At 43.6% G+C, this 21,651-nt stretch overlaps 1 protein-coding gene across 1 annotated transcript in view; it reads right to left on the minus strand.

Annotated features, from left to right (window-relative positions):
- cux2b (cut-like homeobox 2b) overlaps positions 1–15,815 on the minus strand; it is a 128,554-nt gene extending 112,739 nt beyond the window's left edge. Inside the window, exon 1 of the mRNA XM_064354185.1 lies at positions 15,555–15,815. Coding sequence (XP_064210255.1) covers positions 15,555–15,617 — 63 coding nt within the window. The 5' untranslated portion in view covers positions 15,618–15,815. The remainder of the gene's footprint in view (positions 1–15,554) is intronic.
- Between the last annotated feature and the right edge of the window lie 5,836 nt (positions 15,816–21,651).

Raw genomic sequence — 21,651 nt, forward strand, 5'->3', positions numbered from 1 at the left:
GGAAAGAGCACCTGGAGCTTTGCTCCATCGGAGACGCAGCGGCTCAGGTAGCGTCGCGGTAATTGCTCCAGCCCTGTGTGATTTATGCCGCGGCTCCACCGCTCAAAGGGGTTTTCTCCCCAGCCCCTTTCTGCAAAGCCTGCAGCAACGTTTAGCTAAACCTGCTAGTCTACGTAGGCAGAGAGAGTCCCCGGAGGGCTGAACAATCAGACAATTTCAAGATCACGAAGCATTAAACCAATCCCGGCAGGGTACACTAATTAAACAGCCGAGCCCGGCACAGCCAACCAATCCCCACAGAGCAATTAAATCCATCCCCTCTAAAACACTGTGGAACCTGTCTGGGGAAAACTGCAGAGGAGAAGAAAAAAATAAAATTCATCTGGAAAAAAAAGAAAAGAAGAAGGGAGAAAATGCAGCAAGCTACTAACAAGGGAAATTGAATCGGAACGGTTCAATTCAACGCTTTGTTCTTCCCTCCTTTATTTTTTTAATTACTCCAATCAGAATCCTTTCTTTAAACTTGGGCAATGGGAGGGGGGAGTTGGAAGAATGTGTGACCATATTAAAATGCAAATAATCTCCCCCTGAAAAAAATAAAAAAAGTGACCCTGTTGCCATGAAAAATTGCATATTTAATTAAGAATACAGAAGTTCAGAAGCTACCTTGAGACTTGAGCAACACAAGACCGCCTCGGGGGCTCCATTACACACTTGCAGAGCAGCTAAAACAGTTGCTACACACAATCAATACTCAAGCATCCCCCAGACCGAAAATGAATAAAGAAAAAGTGACAACAGAAGGATGACATCAACGGCGTCTGGAAAGCTGTCGTGAAGAAATAGGCGTGAGGACGTGGGGGAGTGTGGCAAGGTTTTTTGTTTTTTTTAAGAAGGCTGTGACCAGTCTCCAGAACAATGCTCCTCCACCAGGTCCCATAATTCAACACAGACAACCAACCACTACCATCATCCCCACCTCACCGCACTTCAAATCACAAGATTTTTTGATACGTTGATCACCGTAATCAGCAACAAATCACATTAATTAGGCATCCGTGTCCTTGAACAGCTGTGTCTGGAGAATTCCCTCAGTTCGCCCACTCCACAGCGCGTCTGGGTTCGATACGATAAAGAATAAAACACCCTTTAATCAACAACCCGCTGCTCTCAGTTTGCCATCGAGCGATTTGATTCATATTTCCAAAGAATAATGCAGGCCTGAGGGCTAACAACTTTCTACTGTTTTCTCCCAAAAGCCCATTTAAAAAACTGATTGGCTAACGTCAGCCGGGCAGACTGCGCTGTTTCTCCCCCGTCAGGGGTGAATTCGCAGCAAAGGATACTTCTGAAAAACTTTGAGGCAGAAAAGCGATTAGACGTTGTGCTCGAGCCTGCAGAGGCAGTAGAGTGAGATGTATGAAAGCGTTCTTTGTCTCTCCACAACAGCCCTCCCTACGCTACCACAGAGGCACACACACCTCACCCCATCCAAGCCACCCACCACTATGTAGCAATATTTGAAGAACAAACCACATACGAAAGACACGTTACCGTATATTAACTCTCCCAATTTTTACAAGTACAAATTCGAAACAAAATCCAGTGGACCAGAGCGAAGCACAGTAAGCTTCATCAACGGCAGGTTTGTGGTTTGGTACGTTCCCCGCGAGGTCAGCATTTGAACCCGTGGTCTACAGCACATGGATTCGGTCTGTCTGATGAAACACTGTGACAGACAAGATGGATCCCTCAACTCACAGTTGAAGGGATGAGGAACAAAAAACAAAAAGTCATGCTGGGTGCTTGAGCAGCTAGCCAATGGGGGGTTGCGGAGGGATAAGGCTTGCTTCACCAAGAGAGACAACCGGTTTGCGTAAATCACAGGCCCTTGTTCCTCTTTGCCTCTTCCCCTACATTAAAAATGACAGACAGCTCATCTTGAGAGCAGTTTGCTTTAAGGTCCCAGCCCAAACCTTCAAGGTAAAGCACAGCAGTCTCTCCATATTTATTTCCACTCCTACATTGTTCAGGATGAATAAGAGAGTAATTAACTGCTCCGGAGGCAGCTGCACAAAGATGACTGGCTAACATTATAAGCTGGATCCATCTGTTTTTTTTTTTTTTTGCTATAATATACCCTGTCCTTTATTGGATAAAACAAAGGACATCTGTTTGCCAACAGCAAAGCCACTTTGACATTCATATGAACCAAAGAGAGAGCCAGTTTTTTTTATTCCGCGAAACGTTGTCCTTTAATGAAGACAAATAGACAGGTGCTACAAACAAAAATTTCCTTGATTTCCCCCCCCCCCCCGACACTCGCTTCGCTGGCACCGAGCGCGATGCGAGCGAACGGGGAGCGCGGCCCTGGGAGAACAGCGGCGGGGGACGCAACGCTGCCGTCTCAGGATCTCGGCGCCCGGAAGAGCACAGACCGCGCAAGCCGCGCGCTCCCACAGCGGACAGGGCAACCCGACGACACTCACCAGCCCACGGCAACACTCACCAGCACACGGCAACACTCACCAGCACACGGCAACACTCACCAGCGCACGGCAACACTCACCAGCGCACGGCAACACTCACCAGCCCACGGCAACACTCACCAGCACACGGCAACACTCACCAGCGCACGGCAACACTCACCAGCGCACGGCAACACTCACCAGCGCACGGCAACACTCACCAGCGCACGGCAACACTCACCAGCGCACGGCAACACTCACCAGCGCACGGCAACACTCACCAGCGCACGGCAACACTCACCAGCACACGGCAACACTCATCAGCACACGGCAACACTCACCAGCGCATGGCAACACTCACCAGCACACGGCAACACACACCAGCACACGGCAACACTCATCAGCACACGGCAACACTCACCAGCGCATGGCAACACTCACCAGCACACGGCAACACACACAAGCACAGGCAATACAGCGCACAGAACCGCCACACAGGAGAGCGCAGTGACACACAGCAGCACCGGAAAGCACACGTTCACACACGGTCGCGCGCAGCAACACAAACCAGCACACATCAGCACGCAGCTGCACAAACCAGCACACAACAGCACGCAGCTGCACAAACCAGCACACATCAGCACGCAGCTGCACAATGCGGCTAAAGGAGGCGCACAACAGCACGCAGCTGCACAAAGCGGCTAAAGGAGGCGCACAACAGCACGCAGCTGCACAAAGCAGCTAAAGGAGGCGCACAACAGCACGCAGCTGCACAATGCGGCTAAAGGAGGCGCACAACAGCACGCAGCTACACAATGCGGCTAAAGGAGGCGCACAACAGCACGCAGCTGCACAAAGTAGCTAAAGGAGGCGCACAACAGCACGCAGCTGCACAATGCGGCTAAAGGAGGCGCACAACAGCACGCAGCTGCACAATGCGGCTAAAGGAGGCGCACAACAGCACACAGCTGCACAAAGCAGCTAAAGGAGGCGCACAACAGCACGCAGCTGCACAATGCGGCTAAAGGAGGCGCACAACAGCACGCAGCTGCACAATGCGGCTAAAGGAGGCGCACAACAGCACGCAGCTGCACAATGCGGCTAAAGGAGGCGCACAACAGCACGCAGCTGCACAAAGCGGCTAAAGGAGGCGCACAACAGCACGCAGCTGCACAAAGTAGCTAAAGGAGGCGCACAACAGCACGCAGCTGCACAATGCGGCTAAAGGAGGTGCACAACAGCACGCAGCTGCACAATGCGTCTAAAGGAGGCGCACAACAGCACACAGCTGCACAATGCGGCTAAAGGAGGCGCACAACAGCACGCAGCTGCACAATGCGTCTAAAGGAGGCGCACAACAGCACACAGCTGCACAATGCGGCTAAAGGAGGCGCACAACAGCCCGCAGCAACGCAGGGCTGCTAGCACCCACGTTAGCGCCATAATGCAAACACGGTGGGCTGGGGCCAGCTCCGGGAGGACACACAGACTGAGGGTCTCTTTTATCCCTGAAGGGCAAAGTGGACAAAGAGGAGATGAATTACAGCTACCAATACCAAGCACTGCCAAGGATGGGAGAAGTGGGGAGCGGGTAGGGGGGTAGGGAAAAGGAGGAGGTGTGTGTGGGGGGGGGGCGGCAGCAGCAAGCAGAGAGCAAGAAAAGAGAGCAGAGAATGGAGGGATTCAATAAGAGCTGGGTAAAATGAACAAGAAAGGCGGGTGCTCAATACGCCCTTCCGTCAGACAGTCACAACAAATAAAGAATGCCTGCGTACAGGTACACAGCTCAATATGAACAGGGTGGGCAGGGGGCTGGCTGTCAGCGGGGAGAGGAGACACAGCTCTATACCCTCACCCATGAGCCATTAGTCCTTCCGCACAGCTTCCTGTCTGCTTTACGGGTAGGAGACCAGAGCCTGCCAATGCCGAGCCCTCCTCCCTCGGACTAATGCCTCCCTGAAGTTTTGTTAAAGCCGGTTATTTACTTCTGCCGAGCGATAGGCCTCAGCCCAGGAGCCTGAGACAAAACAAATTAATATGAAAATGGCGGGGCTTTCACCATGACGCATTATCAAGCTCAGAGAAGGGATCGATGCACGCGGGCTCCCGTTACAGGCTTCTGGGAAACATTATCAAGGCCAAAACGTGAAAGCAGGAAGTCCAGCACATGCGCGCACACACACACACACACGCGCACGCGTGCGCCCGGCAACACGCTGATCTTAAAACGCGCCGGGCAGGGGAAGGCGACGAGCCCGCACTGGCACTTACGCGTGCGTAACCAGGTCAACGCACCGCCACAAGAGCCAGTGCCACACCCTTAGAAGACCTCGCTGTGAATACACCGTACCGCTCTGTTTCCCAGTAACCATGACTGACACGGCTCACAGCCTTGGTTGTTTATTATGTCTGCGGGCGTATTATGTGGAGCAAACACTTCAGCAGACACTTCAAAATTCATATGCGTAAAAAAAAATAAAGAACGAACAGCAACACAACACTGATTTTAAATACAACCGATTATTCATGTACATGATTTTAGTATAAATATATCAACTTACCTATAAATACGAAGCCATGCTCCAAGTTTAACGAGTTCACACCTCCAGCTATAGTCTAAGAGGACATCTTTACCCGCCTTTAAAAAAAAACAGCACCGGCTCATGGTGATAACAGCAGGCTGCAAATGAGGCGGGATGACCGCGCAGGTATGAAACTCAGCCCAAAGGAAGGTCAAAGCGATTAAATCAACATTTATGACAGGCCCACTCTTGAAGGCCCCAATGAACCGCCACCATTACAGCGTGAAACCCACTTAGCATTCAGCGGCAACCACTGCCACAGCCACTAATGGTAAACAGGGAGGCTCAGCGGCTCAATGCCGAAGTCTGATTCTGTTTCCCCAAATGTTGCCTGCATTCGTGTGCTATGGACATGACTCCTGGAGCTCACAACTCAATTTCCCCAGCCTATAAAAGCCCTCTCTTTTCTTCCTCCCTTTGTTGTAGCTACAGGGGAATACATTACACTGGGTGCTCACAGCCCGGCATGGGAGAATAATCATGATACCACGACCAAACACAATATTTTACAAACCTTTCTTTGAGCGTGTTCCAAAAGACGCTGGAATACTGTGCGGAACGCTCAACACTGGCCCAGTCTCCACTGGAAGGGAAGGCCTCACTGCACAACAACGTCAGCCGGGCACCTAGGCCCTGCCTACACACCGCTAGACTGTTTTCATAGCGCAGAACTTTAGCGCACCGGCTGCACAGCCCTTACGGTCAACTGCAAAGAGAAAGCTAGCGGTGGAGGCCTTCCGGGTAATTCCTATGACGGTCTACCCATTCCTGGAATTTACAGAGGAAGTTGTAGCAATGAGAAAAGCTAGTAATTACAATTTGGCATTCCAAATACAGGGAATGAAAAAAGGTGAACAAGTTAATGCAGTATGTAGCGAACTTTAATAGTGAATTTTCTATGTTGACAGGAGCCAGGTTCCAGCACCCAGGAGCACAAAGGCTGACAGGAGGGGCGGGGCAGTGCCGGGTAGGGCGTGTCTGAATTCGGGAGAACGGCCTCCGCCGCTGGGGCCTGGATGTGGCAGCTGGCGGGGTCCTCGGCAGGTGCGGTTCGTCACCATGAGGATGGAACTAGACACCAGGGCACCGCACAGGTAGCAAGCAGGGGTGTTTTCAGCCACACACACACACACACACACACACACACAGTGCCAGTGATCACCCCAGGGAGCTCTGCACCACAACGTCTTGCCCACTTTCCACTGTAAGAGCCATTTCATATTAGCGAGGGCATCATGGCTCTTTGTACCAAGCAAGCAAGTGTGTGTGTGTCTCAGGGTGAGAGTGAGAGAGAGAGAAAGAGAGGCTGAGAGTAAGAGTGTTGCTGTGTGGGTGCATGTGTGCTCATGTGCGTTTATGCGTGTGTACATGCGAGTCCCACATGCGCCTCCCTCGGCTCGGCTGCATCTGTTTGCGCGCTCTCCCAGGGCTGCCCCTGCTGCCTGTTGTTGACGGTATCTACGGCTGCTTCCCGACTACTCCAAGGCCGTTTCCACTCACAATCACTCCAAAGCAATTCATACTGAAAGCCGCTTTGGCACAAAATAAAAGGGAAGGCCACCCAAATCACTCCGCAGGGCACCGCTATGGTTTTCCCCACCCCCCCAGCAGAAATCATTACCATGACACAAATCACCAGAGCCGAGGTTACGGCGTCATGTGACACCGGAAGGAACCTTCGAGTCTGTTCCGCCCTGAGTGAACGAAAGGACAAAAACAGGACGGGGACCCATTTTCACAGCCAATTTGACATTGTAGGACGCGAGCTCGGGGCAGGAGGAGCGCTCGTCCCGTTTTCCACGCTAGGCTGAGACGGCACACGCAGCAGGCGGGCGCCGGCGGTCAGGCCAGCGGCCGCTCGCCGCCCGCTGAGCGATTTCACAATTTGGCAACGCCGTCGCCCGCGTGCGGATTAGAGCCGACGCGCGAGGGGCCCGGACCCGCGCAAGCCAAAGGCACAAATCAGGGGCCCCGCGGTTCCGATCCAAACCACACTGCCTCAGAGAGAGAGAGAGAGAGAGAGGGAGAGAGAGAGAGAGGGAGAAACCGCAAGGTTGGCACGGTAACAGCCCCGCTCCGGCTGCGGCAGCCTGACGGGAGGAACCGCGCGTCCGGAAGCACTCAAGACTGCGGGCCTCAAATCACACCGCGGCGCTCACCTCCATTAAACACACATCCAACTCCCAGCCTCCCCAGCCCCAACAACTCCCTCTCCACCCCGCCCCACTCCCAACCTCCCAACCTCCCCACCCCCAACCGCTCCTTCTCCACCCCGCCCCTCTCCCAGCCTCCCTACCCCCAACCGCTCCCTCTCCACCCCGCCCTGCTCCCAGGCTCCCACTCACAAAGTGAAACAGCATTACGGCACTGCAAGGAGAAATTCCTCATATTAAATTTGGGTGCCCAATTGCTCCCACGTTTACCCGCTGAGCCACAGTGTCCTGTCTGGGCTCCAGCTCATTTCGCTGAGGTGAGATGCACAGTGGGCACAGTCTTGGCTAGGTGACACGGGGTGCTTGTTTCGGATGATGAAACAGAGGAGTGCGCTGCTGCTGCTGCTTATTTGCCAGCACTGAGAGAAGTTTTTTAAAAATAATTAATTGACCGGAGGAGACACTCCAGCGAGATGAGCTGGGCGACATTATGGCCAATTACACATCGCCCTGCGGGGCTGACGACCACAGTCAGCACTTGCACAGTCAGGATTCTGCAGCAGACCACTGGGTGCATTACCACTCTGTAAAACAGTGTCTTAAGAGTTATCCAATAGTCCTCAGCAATCAAACTAGATGTAAAAAATGGCCACATCTCATCTTGAGGCACACTATGATCCATGCACAGAGCTCACTGCTGCGTGGATCCCTGGACTGACTGGCATGAAAATGACAAAGTCGCATTCTTTCAGACACAGACAGGGCAGCAGGTGCCCTCTGATGGCTTGTCCTCACCTGTCGTTTAACTGGCACAGAGCAGCCCCTCCCCCCCATTGGCTGAACGATTTTGTGGGCGAGTCCCCCATTGGCTGAATAATCTGCACAGGACCAGCAGCGCCTGGCTGGATACTCCTGACCTGTCCTTTCCACAGGCGCCAACAGGAACACCATCTGGCTGGTGTGAATGATTACCCCGGCAATGACCATGTGACTAACGGACAGCAGGAACCAAGGTCACAAGACCTCACCTCCTTCACTTTGCTCTGAATGCATTTTACACATTTTTCATGTTGGTGAAACATGCAGAGCAAAAATAAAAAATTTCCTGGGAATAACCTAAATAAATAGATAGATGATGGAATCTAAGAAATGCTAGGTCTGTATTGTTTAACATGCTGTTAGTTAGTCAGAGACTGGAAAAGAATGGAAAACCAAAGGAGCCAAAAAAACACTGGAGTTTTTCAGGGTGCACACTGGCAACAGAGCTGTTCAATAACTGGCTTAATGGGAGTTTCTAAATTGCAACACACCCCTGATCTGACGCTAATGCTGCTGTGTTTCCCGCAAAAATGGATTGTTAGTTAATAATTTTTTGAAGTTTTCCTGTCATTGATTTTAAACTATTGAAATTCTGTTATTCAAAGCATCGAGTGAGAGCCACTGAGCACAGAAGAGTGGTGATAATTCAAGTGCACGAATAACGCAAAGTAAAACGGTCCCAGAAAATCCTGAAGGTTTGGAGGGGTTTTGGGGGGGAGGGGGTGTTTGATGAGAATATATAAAAAGACGTGCACTCACAGGCACACAGACACACTCAAATCATAAAACAAAAATAAAACTTGACAACAGCTTGAAAACCTTTTTTGTAATAGATCTGCGAGGAACGCGCAGACAGAAACGCACAGACACGCATACAGATTGAGTTGCGATGATCTAGATGATGCAGTGATGCATCCACACAGCCCTCCCGCCATCGCCCAGTGCACACCCCCCTGCACCCCCCACCCCCCGAAAAAAAAGGCCAAGAGCCAATAGGCTTCTGGATGAAATTCTGTATTTGGACTGGGCAGACCGGGACCATGGTAATCTCATGTCATTACAACAATAATCCACACTATTGTCCATCTTTTTCTAACACTTCAGGATTGCCCCTTTTACCTGTGCCTTACTATAGACATTCTGTCCCCTACCCCTAATCCAGTGCAAAACTGCTGGGGTCATTGTTTGCTTTTTTTGTGCTTGAAAACATTAACACATTTAGGTTATTTGGAATAAGGGGATCTGCCCAATTAATAACAACAATCAACAAAACCATTCTGACAAATTCATAATCTAGTGCAAATTGTTTTAAAATGATATTGTGGCACTGGAAAGTGTATTTCAATTTATCAATAGCAAGTCAGTTGCAAGGGTGTCTTCAAAATTAAATAAATAACTTCACAAATACTTGAGGTCGTTTGTGCTTAAAATGTCATAGACTCTACAATTACATTTTTGAATTCCTTGCAGATTCAACAAGTAGGCCTACTTGAAATTTGAACCCAACAAAAATGTTTGGTTAGACAGCACAAACACACAATCATGGTCCTTCAAGTCAAGTTCACCGTAGAATAAATGACCATCACCCAGACTAGATTTTATTTTATTGATATATTCATGTTTTTAACCAGAATATGCAGCCTGGTTTTTTAAAAAGTTAACAAAAACACATTCACTACATTCAATTCAATTCAATTTATTCATTTAAAAAATGACTCACACACAATAATATGCCACAACTATTCGCCCGATTATTTTATGCGGAGTACTTGTCACTGACGCTGTAAATCAATGGAAGAAATGATAGAAATCTAAACCCCAAAGTGCTCCTCTTCAACGAGAGAAGCCTTGATCCACGCATCGCTTACATCTAAAACATCCCATTCATGTTAAGCTTAGTGTTCATCATTCAGTTTGACTTCTCTTTTACCATAACAAGCCTGAATGAGACTCACGAAGGAAGATGCTCAAGCAGTCTGGCACTCAACCTCAAGTCTCAGAAAAAGGGGGGGAAAAAGAAAATATGAATTTTTTAGTTGACCTTCCAAAATGTATGACATTTCATAGTGCCAGGAAAAACTGGTATCTATCCATCGGGGGAAATTATTTATTTCATAAATTATTTATTCATTTATTTATTTTAGGTAGCATTTGCTACACGTTAATTTACCTTTGATCAGCTCCACTGTTTGTTTTCGAAACTGCATGTAAATGACAGAACGAGCATAGAAAGGTACAGTTAGTGGCTAGTACTCACTGAGCTGTTTATTTCCATCATCCGATTATGGAAGAATAGAATGTTACTGAAGACTGTTACTGAAGAAGGAAAGAAGCGTATGCCAGTAAAAGCAAGACAACTGCTGTAAGCTACCTTACTATGCTGATTTAAACTAATATTTAAACTAACTGAACTAATTACCTGTATAATTTCTATTTATGCAGTTCATGATGAGTCACAAACTTTGAATTTCTATTCACTGCACTGGTACAGCCCAGCTCCACCCCTTTTCATGTAAATTATAAAAGAAATGCAGTGCAAGGTGCATTGCCAGAATCACTGGCCCAATGTGAATTACACCATCAATATGCAAAATAAGGCAGTGTCTGCGCTTCTTCCAGGAAAATTCAATGATAAAAATATACAGAGAAGGTGCCGAGCCCATGAAAATGAGCATGAAGTTATGAGGCTTAAGGACAGCACTCTCCTATGAATAAATTTATCATTTATAATATTGATATCCTTTTCTTAAGTCTGAACCCAACATTCGCCTTACAAACAGAAAGGATGACAGCAAATGTTAACTAAATTATTTAGAAAGCAGAAAGAATGTAACTTTACTACTATTTGTTAAGTGTAAGTCCACCCCCTCCCCCCCAAACCAATTTGTATCTTTTGTAACACACAAGATCTGGTGGCTGTTGTGCAGCAGAGACAGCGCATAAAACAAGCCTAGCCATTTTGCTACGAGGTCAAGTCTTCCACAAAAACTTTGACTGCTGGTCCTTTTTTGTCACTCTGCGCAAGTCCTTGCCATTTTTGAACAATAATAATGTTTTCTTCTTATTCACTTGACAGGTGAACTGCGAGTGCTCCCCAACTACACAGTTAGGCATCCAGTAATTATTAAGTGTGTGGCATTTACAGCTTGCGTATTGCGTCTCGGCATAATGCATTAGGTCGTACAGGAAGCCCGTGCCAAATCTCGGCTGTCACTGATAAAGCTTAAAGTATGATTTCTGTTGGCATGGAGAAGAACGGGAAGGGGTAGCTGTCGGCAGCAGAATCGGAGAGCAACTGGGGCGTTCATATAGTTATTTTAAGTGGATTTATAGCGCTGCTCTCGATTTGACACAGTGAAATCCGATGTGCCAAAAAAAGTTAGTTTTTACCTGTTATTCAAGCTCCAGAGCAAGGCCCATTTCCCTGTTTGGTGCTCCTTCCCTTCATACAGAATCTTTCTAACATTAACTCAGTTTCGTACACCTGGGTTGTAACTACACTACTGAATGATGTCACTTGGTTACACTTCCTATCAAGGATCAGAACAGCATACAGCAACACCTTCAAGCACTATTAAAAATAAATAAATAAATAAACTACATGAATCAATTTTGCTACACAATCAGAGATATACCCTGATGTCATCAGGATACTTTCATTTGGTGCCTTATAGTATAATCATGTTTGTCATGGACAGAGACATACAGTAGCATACCCTATCGCAGTTCGCATATATTACATGAATGCTTATGCAGTGCTTGTATAGGATAAGGGTTTTCATACAAGACCCATTCATACAAAGTTATTTTTAAAGTCATTCATGGAACACTACCTATATTTCAGAAATCTAAAATATTTTGTTCTACCTAAAACTTTGACTACTGTAATTTGTTGATTTTGGCTTTAATTCATATTGTTCTAAAATTATTTCTAATGGATGCTTAATGTGCTTAATAAAATTGCTTTATTTTTTACAAAAAAAATTCCTTAATCCAAGCAACCCCGACCTCTTGGAAATTGTGCATGAAACATCGTCATTTCATTATTCAAAATTAAGGACAGGGTACCCATATGTTAACATTATGACACAGTCACATAGCACAGAAAAGCTGTAAAGTAAAGCATATTCTTAACTTCTGACTGTATGCATCAATTTACAGCACAGTGCATTAAAAGATTTTTTTTTTTTTTTTCTGCACAAATATTTTAATTCTATTTATATCTAAGCATTGTTCCTGCAAGGCAATGGAGCATTTATCACTGATAAAACTCCTTTTGGAAATGTCAGTGTTACTACCATTCTTTCCTTATACAAGAGTGATCCTTTCAATTACTTTATTTAACATGGAATCTGGCCAAACATAGTGTCATTGCACTAAGAGGTAGTAAAACACTATTGACTACTTTCAATGAATAAATATGAATGTAAGCATTACACAGTTTATGTCTCAAATGACAGAAATGCCCCTATATTCAAACTAGCCATCTAGCTTTCCGACTGTATGGTATATGCACATTTTGTCAAGACTGTTGTATTAATTTATTCTACTTAAGTCTTCAGAGTAACTGTGTCAATGGAACGGAAATGTGAGATTACAACAGCTAATTACTTATTTTTGCGTTACCCCTTTTTTGTTAGGCTAAAAAAGTACATGTTATGGTTAAATTACTGTGTGTGGTTATAATTGCTCATACTGAACCAAAAAACATTTGCTAACTGCAGGCTGTTTCATGAAAATATTTTGATTCTAGCATTCTAACATTATAAGTGACATGAAGGCTGCTACTTGTTCATTTAGAATGAGAGATCTGGATCCTTAAATCTACACATCTTATCAGAGAATATTAATCTTTTTAAACTTACATGGCCAGAAAAATTCGACCTAAATTGATTTAGTGTCCACACCCCAGTCTGCTAGCGATTGCTTTTCATTTTCCCAGATGTACTTATTGTTACAGCTAAAACTGCACACGCTGTTTTGAATGCTGTCTATGCTCCCATCTTAAGCTATTTAAAGTGACTAGCTAGCTATATTTAGTTGGGAAATGGTCACTACTGGAGCGAGACAGATGTATATGCCAATTTTTAAATGTGATTTCATGTTAATAATTAGTATCAAGCCAAAAAAATGCTCGTGAAATGCCATGGTTTGCCAAAATGTGAAAAGACAGAAAAGTGGCATTATAACCCCACAGCTTTTGTAGCGATGTCAACTAGCATGTCCTAGCAAACAAACATGAGAATGAAACGCTTCTATATTCGCTGGTGCAGCCTTCGGTCTTCATGCAAAATGCTTCCTTAAAAACAGCACCAGAAATGTGTAGCTTTCACTTTTCACTGAACAAAACTGCCAGAGCCGATTACGCAACCTGCACACTGGCATCAGGGGTTCTCCGACTGAAAGTTGAGATCAATGACAAAAGATAACTGTAGCACAGAAAGAACATACTGGCACCCCTTAATTTTGGCAGGAAATAGGTTGGCCGGTTTATCTTTTTTAATCCTTGTGGACTAGTCTATCCCCGCGGACCACCCAAATCACGCTCCACGCCATGCTAGCTAATCTAGTTTCTGTTCGCATGAGAACAGGTGTAATAAGAAATTTCAGAACCGCAGTATTTGATATGCATTGTTTTGGCCGTAACAATGTATAGTAGGTTACTAGTCAAATTCACCATCAGACAGCGTCGCACTGACAGGTCCACACTGCGTATTTCACGACAAAAAAGACTATTGGTTGACAATAAATAGAATGTTTGCGCAAAGCATTTCACAAGCATAATTTTGCTAACATTTCTGTGTCAAATCTGTTTTTGTTCAATGCTCTTCTTTCGAGTTTACCGTTACGAGACTAAACTAAAGACAGTATCCATAATTCATCTTCAAAAATCAAATAAGTATTTCGCCGCCTCGAGAATCGTCCACTTCATATAATATCCGCGCTAGCAGCTCAGCCGCGTGCAATCTTTCGGAATTCGCAGTCCGGCTGAATGTGAAAGAAGCCCGACGCTGCTCCACGCAACAATGGCTCGACACACACGATGAATTCCTCTGACTGCATGAGAAGCACCCTGTTTGGAGGCTTGAATAACAAACGGGCCACACAAGACAGCCTAGAACAGATCTGATTCCCCCTCGCCTGGCTTCTCCGCGGGACCTGGCTTGCCATGCTCTTGTCATTCCTCATGTTACAGAACATCAATCATACAGCAGAGACTGTGCCCTTGCGCTACCCAAGTCTGATTTACAAACATTAGCAGGGAATACAATTACACAGTCCTTGCCTGAATACCGCTCGCAATGCGGCTAGAGAGAGGGAGAAAGGGGAAGTGAGAAAACAAAAACGATTGCGTTTCACAAGGTGCAATAAAAAGACTGCCTAATATATTATTTTATTGTCTGGTGATAATAAAGTACACTTACTAACGTTTCAGTTTTTGCACACATACAAAACTGATTTTATGGCGGTTTCGTTTGAATAAGCCTAATGTTACTGTGCATGCACATTCCATTGGCAACCTAAAACTTCCTCCAGCCAAACAAGTAAATAAATATCATTTACTTTTAAGTACGCTAATTAGGCTACCCGTAAAGCTTATTAACAACTTGGACAAAATCAATGCAATAAAATCAACTGATGTCAAACTTTTTATGAACATGAAGCCAAATTCAGACATAAATTGGCAGACAAATATTACAGACTAACTGGCTGGCAAGACAGATTTTCTATGGATACATCAATAACAAGAGTTTATTTTTAAACGGAATATAAACATCACATATTTCGATTTTTAAAACGTGACTCAAAGGTCTCATTTAGTACTGTTCATATTAAACATTATTAAACATATACTGATGGATAAATAAACACCTCGTTGATTACATTCAGCTTAACACAAGCACCGTACGGTTTGCTTATATATATATATATATATAGGCTATGTATATATATATATATATATATATATATATATATATATATATCTCGCACAAAAACTTTCCACAACTCCCGAATTAATCTGAATCAGATGCAAAGTCATTAAAAACAATCATCATAATAATATATTTGGTTACTAAATACCGAACTAAGAAACGAAGAAAAAACATCGCAGAGCATATTCGAATGCAAATAGTCACGCACAATTATCGTTAAAACATATTTTAGCTTGAGGAAAAAGTAAAGTCCACCGGGCAGATTCAGGAAAGCATTAAAAGTTTCAATTCTCTTGCAAACCACTAATCGGCAGCGAAAAGATGACCCGCAAATTGTATTAAAATAAACAAATCACCGCGCTGATCCCAGCAGTGAACGCGGAGCATACAGAGAGCCAGTGCTGCTCTATGGTCGCTCCACCGCTGATCAATGATTGAACTGAACAAAGGCAGAAGAGGATCAATTTCTAATATCTATCAATGCTACACCGCTGATTTTATTCCCCAAAACTCCCCAAAAGCACATTTCGTTTCGTTTTTCGGTGGAGCATCTTCTAAATTTTCATATTCTCCTGAAAGGTAAAAGATAGCACTAACCTGAAGCCGCCGTAGATCAAATTTCTTCCAATATTGAAACATCGATCCCACATCGGCGGCCATCTTGGGGGATATTGAAGAGAATTTTTTTTTCGCACCGGCTACACTAAATATATGGGCTGGATTCCCCTCGTTAAACAGCGTTGGTGATCACTTGCTCCACACAAAAGAAAAGCTTATCAAAACAAGAAAGTCCACAAAACTAGATGAAGAGGCGTTGGGAAAATAGCAGCCTTTCCCGGCGGAGGGCTGTGTATTTTAAAAGAAGTACAAGATTATCTCTGCATTTGTGCAGTCCTGGGGATTTATGCACTGTGCAATTGCACTTGATTTTGGTTTGGTAAAGTTATCAATACTGACGTAACGTGATGATCAATACCGTCTGGAAATGAGGAAGGGAGAACAATAAACAATATAAGAAAGAATTGTGAATTATACGTGTATATATAGGCCTATATAGCCTATACGTGTATAATTGTGACCGGGCAATTTCGAATGGATAGGCTACCAGTTAAATTGTAGAATCTACAGATGCGCGTAGACACCTGTACTTAACATTATTTGATGTTTACCTTGAATGTTAACAATGCATGCACAACGATGTACGTTTGCGTGACACCTATGCCCAGCCTACCTGGGTTGTGTGGTTGTTTTCGTCATTTAAGTGACACTTTTTTGAAGAAGCGTCTGTGCATTAATTTGTAAACATTCTGAAGAGGGAGTGAGGATGTAGGACGTCTGAGTGTGTGTCAAAAAACATTTCAGTAATCGACGACATACCTTGCCTTTATTGTTGAGCTATGCCTCAAAACATCGTACAGTCCTGCCCGATTCAACTGAATTTTCTATTATAGAATTTACATTTATCTCCACCATAATCAGCTATTACAATTTACCCTCAGCTAAAACCAAATAAATTAATCAATAATAAATACATAAATAAACCATGCTGCTAGTAATTATATATTTGTAAAAACGATAATATTTGTACAACTGATAATGGTGTACCAATAACAACAACAGAAGCTTTTTAAACAAATATTACAACTTGCATGCAGTTGTTGTTATAATTAGGTAGAGAAAGTTTGGAAACAACCAGTTCAGTTTGCTTGTAATCTTTGAGTTAATTTGTGATGCACTGTAAAATGTCCAGTGTTCATTCAACTCTTTGATAATTCAACACTTACGTATAACATTTGGTCGCCATTGTGTGTTGAATTAACACTGGACATTTTACTGTGAGCTCCCTCATGTTATAATCTTCTCCCACACATGTTTCTTGGACATATTGTCAGCTCAGTGTTCATACATTAAAGTACGTGTCTGCTAAATAAACTGTTGTTTTTACTAAAACTGTAAATATTACACAAATGGAAAACACTCTTTAGGAAATAATTTACAAAGTAGTACCTGGGTACTTAAAATTCCTTTTTCCAGTAGTAGGGAGAGCCTGAACTCTGTAATATTTATTTGATTAGAACATTATGGGGCCCATCATAGACAATCTGGTTCCACGTGGATCCGTGTCAATCCAAGCACGTTCAGCTCACCTACCGCTCTTTCCTTTTCTGTTTCTTTGTGCCATTGCTGTCATTTACTTTTTTTTTTTACTGCAACAAATGTGCACTTTTAATCTTGGTGCCTGTTATCACTTTTCAATTAATTTTTATTTAATAAAGAACACGCACTGTTTTTTGTTTTTTTTTTGAGATGGTGAAAAAATCGCTCGGCTGCACGATTTTTCCAAGTATTTTGCGCCACCTCGTGTCTTTAGAAGTTATTGCAGCAGGCAGCAGTGAATAATCTTACTATAGAGGAAATTAGAGGCAATTGGAATTGAATTTTTATTCTAATCGTGAATTCATGTGTCAGTGTCATTTACTTCAAGGCTTCTCTGTGAAGAGCCCATTCGAATTAAGTTCTGCCTCACCCAACCTGCCCAAGCTCTCAGCCAATCTTCCAGCTTTCTGTAACTCATTCCTTTCCTGCCCCCTCTCAGACTCTACCTAACTCCACCGCTGCAGACCTTGAAGTGTACTTTCAAATGCATGTATCATTGTAAACTATTTTGTAGGATATTCTATCATAAATATATGTGCGCCTTTAAATATAAATCTGTGTCTTAACTGTGAGCTATTCTTTCTTACATTCATCTGCATAATATACGATAAATATTATTAACAGAGGCAGGGGTAAAATAATCTATTTACAGCTGAGTTTCGATGATCTTTTAAAATGAATTAGCTTTCAAAGATGTAATATCAACTGGTAAGATGCAACTGATATAAATATGGATATAAATAACAACAACAACAACAGACAAACAATTTCTTTTCTCGCAAGAAATGGCACATTAAAACAAAAATCAAAGAAATCTTTAGGCAAAATCATTGATATTTTCTTGATATGCAGAAACACCTGAGGGGAATATAAATGGTGGTTATTAAAAGTTTCAGTTTTATTACTTTTTATTTGTTGCTTAGGGGAGAGAACAAAATGCAGGAGTTATATAAGTGTAATAACATTTCTTATTTGGCGATGATTCATTTTGGAATTTGAAATCAGACATAGTTATATGTTGATGGTGTTGTTTCAATATACATATTTGCAGAGAAGCAGTACTTTATTCATTATTCAATATCCATGTACGAATTGCCTTCATCCCTCCAAGTTGTATGCTGAAACCATTTTGTGTGTGTGTGTGCGCTTGCGTGCATGTGTGCTCGTGTGTGTGTACACATAACATTATGTTGTGCCTATGGCTGTTAATACAGCTATGGTGTTGACTGCAGTGTTGTGTGTGCCAACTGCCAAGCTAAGATATCCGCACTGAGAAATGTGAAATTGAGGTCATTGGCATTGGGAGTGACCTGGGCTTCTCGTTCCAGGTCATTATACTGGAGTCAGAAGGGCACCACTGATAGCGTATACAGCATGAGGTCAGGTTGTTGCTAACAGAAGGGGAGCTTGCGTTTAATGTAATTTTGATTTGACAGGTGTCAAATCACTTCTGGGGTTTTCAGTTTCGTCCTGCATTACCACCCCAGGCGTGTGCATGTAGGCTGTCATGAGAACCACACAAATTGCTGTGGTATAGTTTATTCCATACATATACTGTTATTTGCACACTAGTACTAGTGCTATCACTAAAACTGTAAATGTACTAATATGCACATGCCTGGGTGGCACACCTAGAGAGCCACTAGTCTTGGGGGAAGGCCCAAAGGCTAGTTGTGATTCCTATATGAGTAAATCTGTGATATTGTTTGAGTGTGTGTGGGGGCAGGGCATTGTGCTTGTGCTGCTGTCACATATGTGTGACGTGATAATTGGGCACAGCTGCAGATCTCAAAATCCTTTTGTCTGCATATGAAAAAACAGCAGCCTTCAACAGCTCTGCTTATTAGAAGGTGCAGAAGCAGCATTTGCCATTGTGTAAAAGCACTGTGAAAATGAATCTGAGAAGGAGACTTCAGTGCAAGCACAACACACAGCCCATTCGGGTGCCATCCTGCCGCTGATTCTCTTGTGCTGAGGAGATCTTTTTGTTGTTGTGGATAACCTTGATCCACAAGGATAGCAGTACAGTATAGTATAATTAGTATAATTTCAATATGTAATTAACATTTGTCGAAAGCTTACAAAACATCATTTCCAATCACAACATGCAATGCGCGCATGTTTTACTTGCACAGATTTTTAAAATGCACATGGATAGGGAGAATAAAGTTGGAGTGTCAATTTGTTATTACATCAACAAAACAAATATTTATTTTTGCATCCAGTATTGGAATTAGGGTCAAAAGTGTTTGGCATGACCGTTTTCATATGTGAGACAAATAAGCACGTCCCAGACTTCATAATATAATTAACATTTTAAAACATCAGGGTGGAGCAAGACATCTTCCAGAAGCACAATTTGAAACCAAAATGTTCATGGGGCATATCTTGTAACAGCTGCACAAAAAGAAAATTAATTTGGGAAATGTTCTGCATTTATGGCTTCAGCCTTTGTGAGCTGCTGAGCATGCATTGATTCACAATCTTAAACCACATTCCACTTCACTCTCGGGCTCCTAATGCCTGGGAATCATGACCCAATGCCTCCTTCCTGGAATATTTTGAAATGATTGTTTCCCTGCTGGATTCTGGGGTATTGACTAGTTCTCCGAGAACTGAAATCCAATAAGCTTGACATATTAAATGTGCATTTTGAGCTCCACCCAGTGGCCATTAAGGAGATAAATTGGCGCAACCCACAGATCTCACAGGCTGCCGGCCCTTTCCAGACCCAAGAACAGCCGTTAGTCACTGCTGCTGCAGCCCTGCAGGTCATTCCCAGAGGCAGTGCCTCATATTGCTGCTTTACCGTAAGATTCATGAGCGCCACCTTAAGAGCTATTTTGTGTTTTTGTCCGTGGAATTAAAAACCACATCATCCACAGATCCGCAAGCATAACAGTACATGTCACAGAAAAATTATGTAAAACATGTCATTGATTGATGCGGAGCAATTGAGATGAACACTCTTTTTTTCTTTCCGTTACTAGTTAGGCGGTAGGAGGACATCCAGTGGAGGGTTGTTGTTTTTATCTTTCATAATTGGCGGTTGTTGATTCTTTTAAACATGTATTTGGTCGCACAAATATGTCTGCTGTCTGTCATGCCCATGTAGCATCTAATTGAATGGAGTGATTAAAGAAATAGGGATAATGAACAAGGGATGAAGAAAAAGAGAGAAACAGAGAGAGAAAAAAAGACAAAGGATGGAAGCAATGTTACTAGTGACACCTGTGTCCACTGTCCAATCAGCATCTCCTCTGAGGACTTCACTATCCAGCACCTGATTGGTGGAGAAGTGCCACTGCTGTCCTTTCACAGGTCATGTCCTCAAACGCTTCCCTTGCACGTGAGCTTGGTGGCCACAGGCAAACAAAATACACTTTTATGTTTTCTGAAAACAAAAGCAACAAATAAAGAGAAAAGAAATAAAGATAGACGATCATCCTTTTTGAAGTGTTATTTATTTAGCTACTTCTTTACTTCTAAAAGTAAACTTACTTTCTTTACTTTTAATTCAAATTCATATTCTTACTCATGTTCATATTCACATCCAAAGGTCAGCTGTTCGCTATACACCTGGGAATTGTGCAATAATTCTGGATTCAAAATTCCCACAACCTGGGGCAACAGTGAAGGAAAAACTATAAATATAAATAATAAAAGTAATCTAATCTTAAAAGGGAGGCTGGTGTGATTTCCCTTATTTATAGCTTTTTCTTTCCATTTATTTGTTGCCTTTGATTGCGCTGTATTTTTAAACTGCATTTTAACAGCTGAAGTGACATAAATTACAATGAATAGAGTGGTCTGAAGAGCTGCGGCTGAGGGTTCTTCATTTAAGCGTGTACAGTACGTGTGTGTATATATAGCCATGTGATTCACCTCCTCTGTCTTTCTCTCCCACAGCCCTGACGATGCCTTTACCACACAGACACAAAAGCATGCAAAACAACAGCTGGCATTTTTGTCTTAAACTCAGAATAACCCAAAGTGCTAAGACAAATGATACTATAGACGGCGAATGAAGGTCACTGTCACCCGAGGTAGCAGACAGGCGCTCTCTACACCACAGTCTGTGGCTATAAGCACTTGGCATTTGTATGTATCATTTAGAGTTGACTCCACACTAACTTGGATAGTAACTGAGCTGGTTAAACTGTGCCTGATTACAAAACAAACTGCCGTTAATTGTTTTCTCTTTGGTTAAGTATCTACAAATATGAAAGCCATATTAAAATATCAGTGGTTCTGGATGTGCAAACTCAGCCATTTGGTGTATTTACTGCACTCCTTCCAGAACATTTGGGACTCATTTTTGTGTTGACAGGCCAGCCAGGTATGTGCTTTTCACAGTTGGATTCCAAAAAAGAGCAAGATGCACTTTACTGGTGACTGATGGAATATCTGAGGGCTTAATAGCTTAGTATAGAGTGCTGAATTAGCACTATATACCCAAGGCCCAGAAAAACATTTAGATGCATGCTTTTTATAAAACTTCACCTTGGCAATCTTCAAGAGCTCAAACATGTAATGA

The sequence above is a fragment of the Anguilla rostrata genome, chromosome 10, assembly GCF_018555375.3.
Source record: "Anguilla rostrata isolate EN2019 chromosome 10, ASM1855537v3, whole genome shotgun sequence".
In the NCBI taxonomy this organism is placed as follows: domain Eukaryota; kingdom Metazoa; phylum Chordata; class Actinopteri; order Anguilliformes; family Anguillidae; genus Anguilla; species Anguilla rostrata.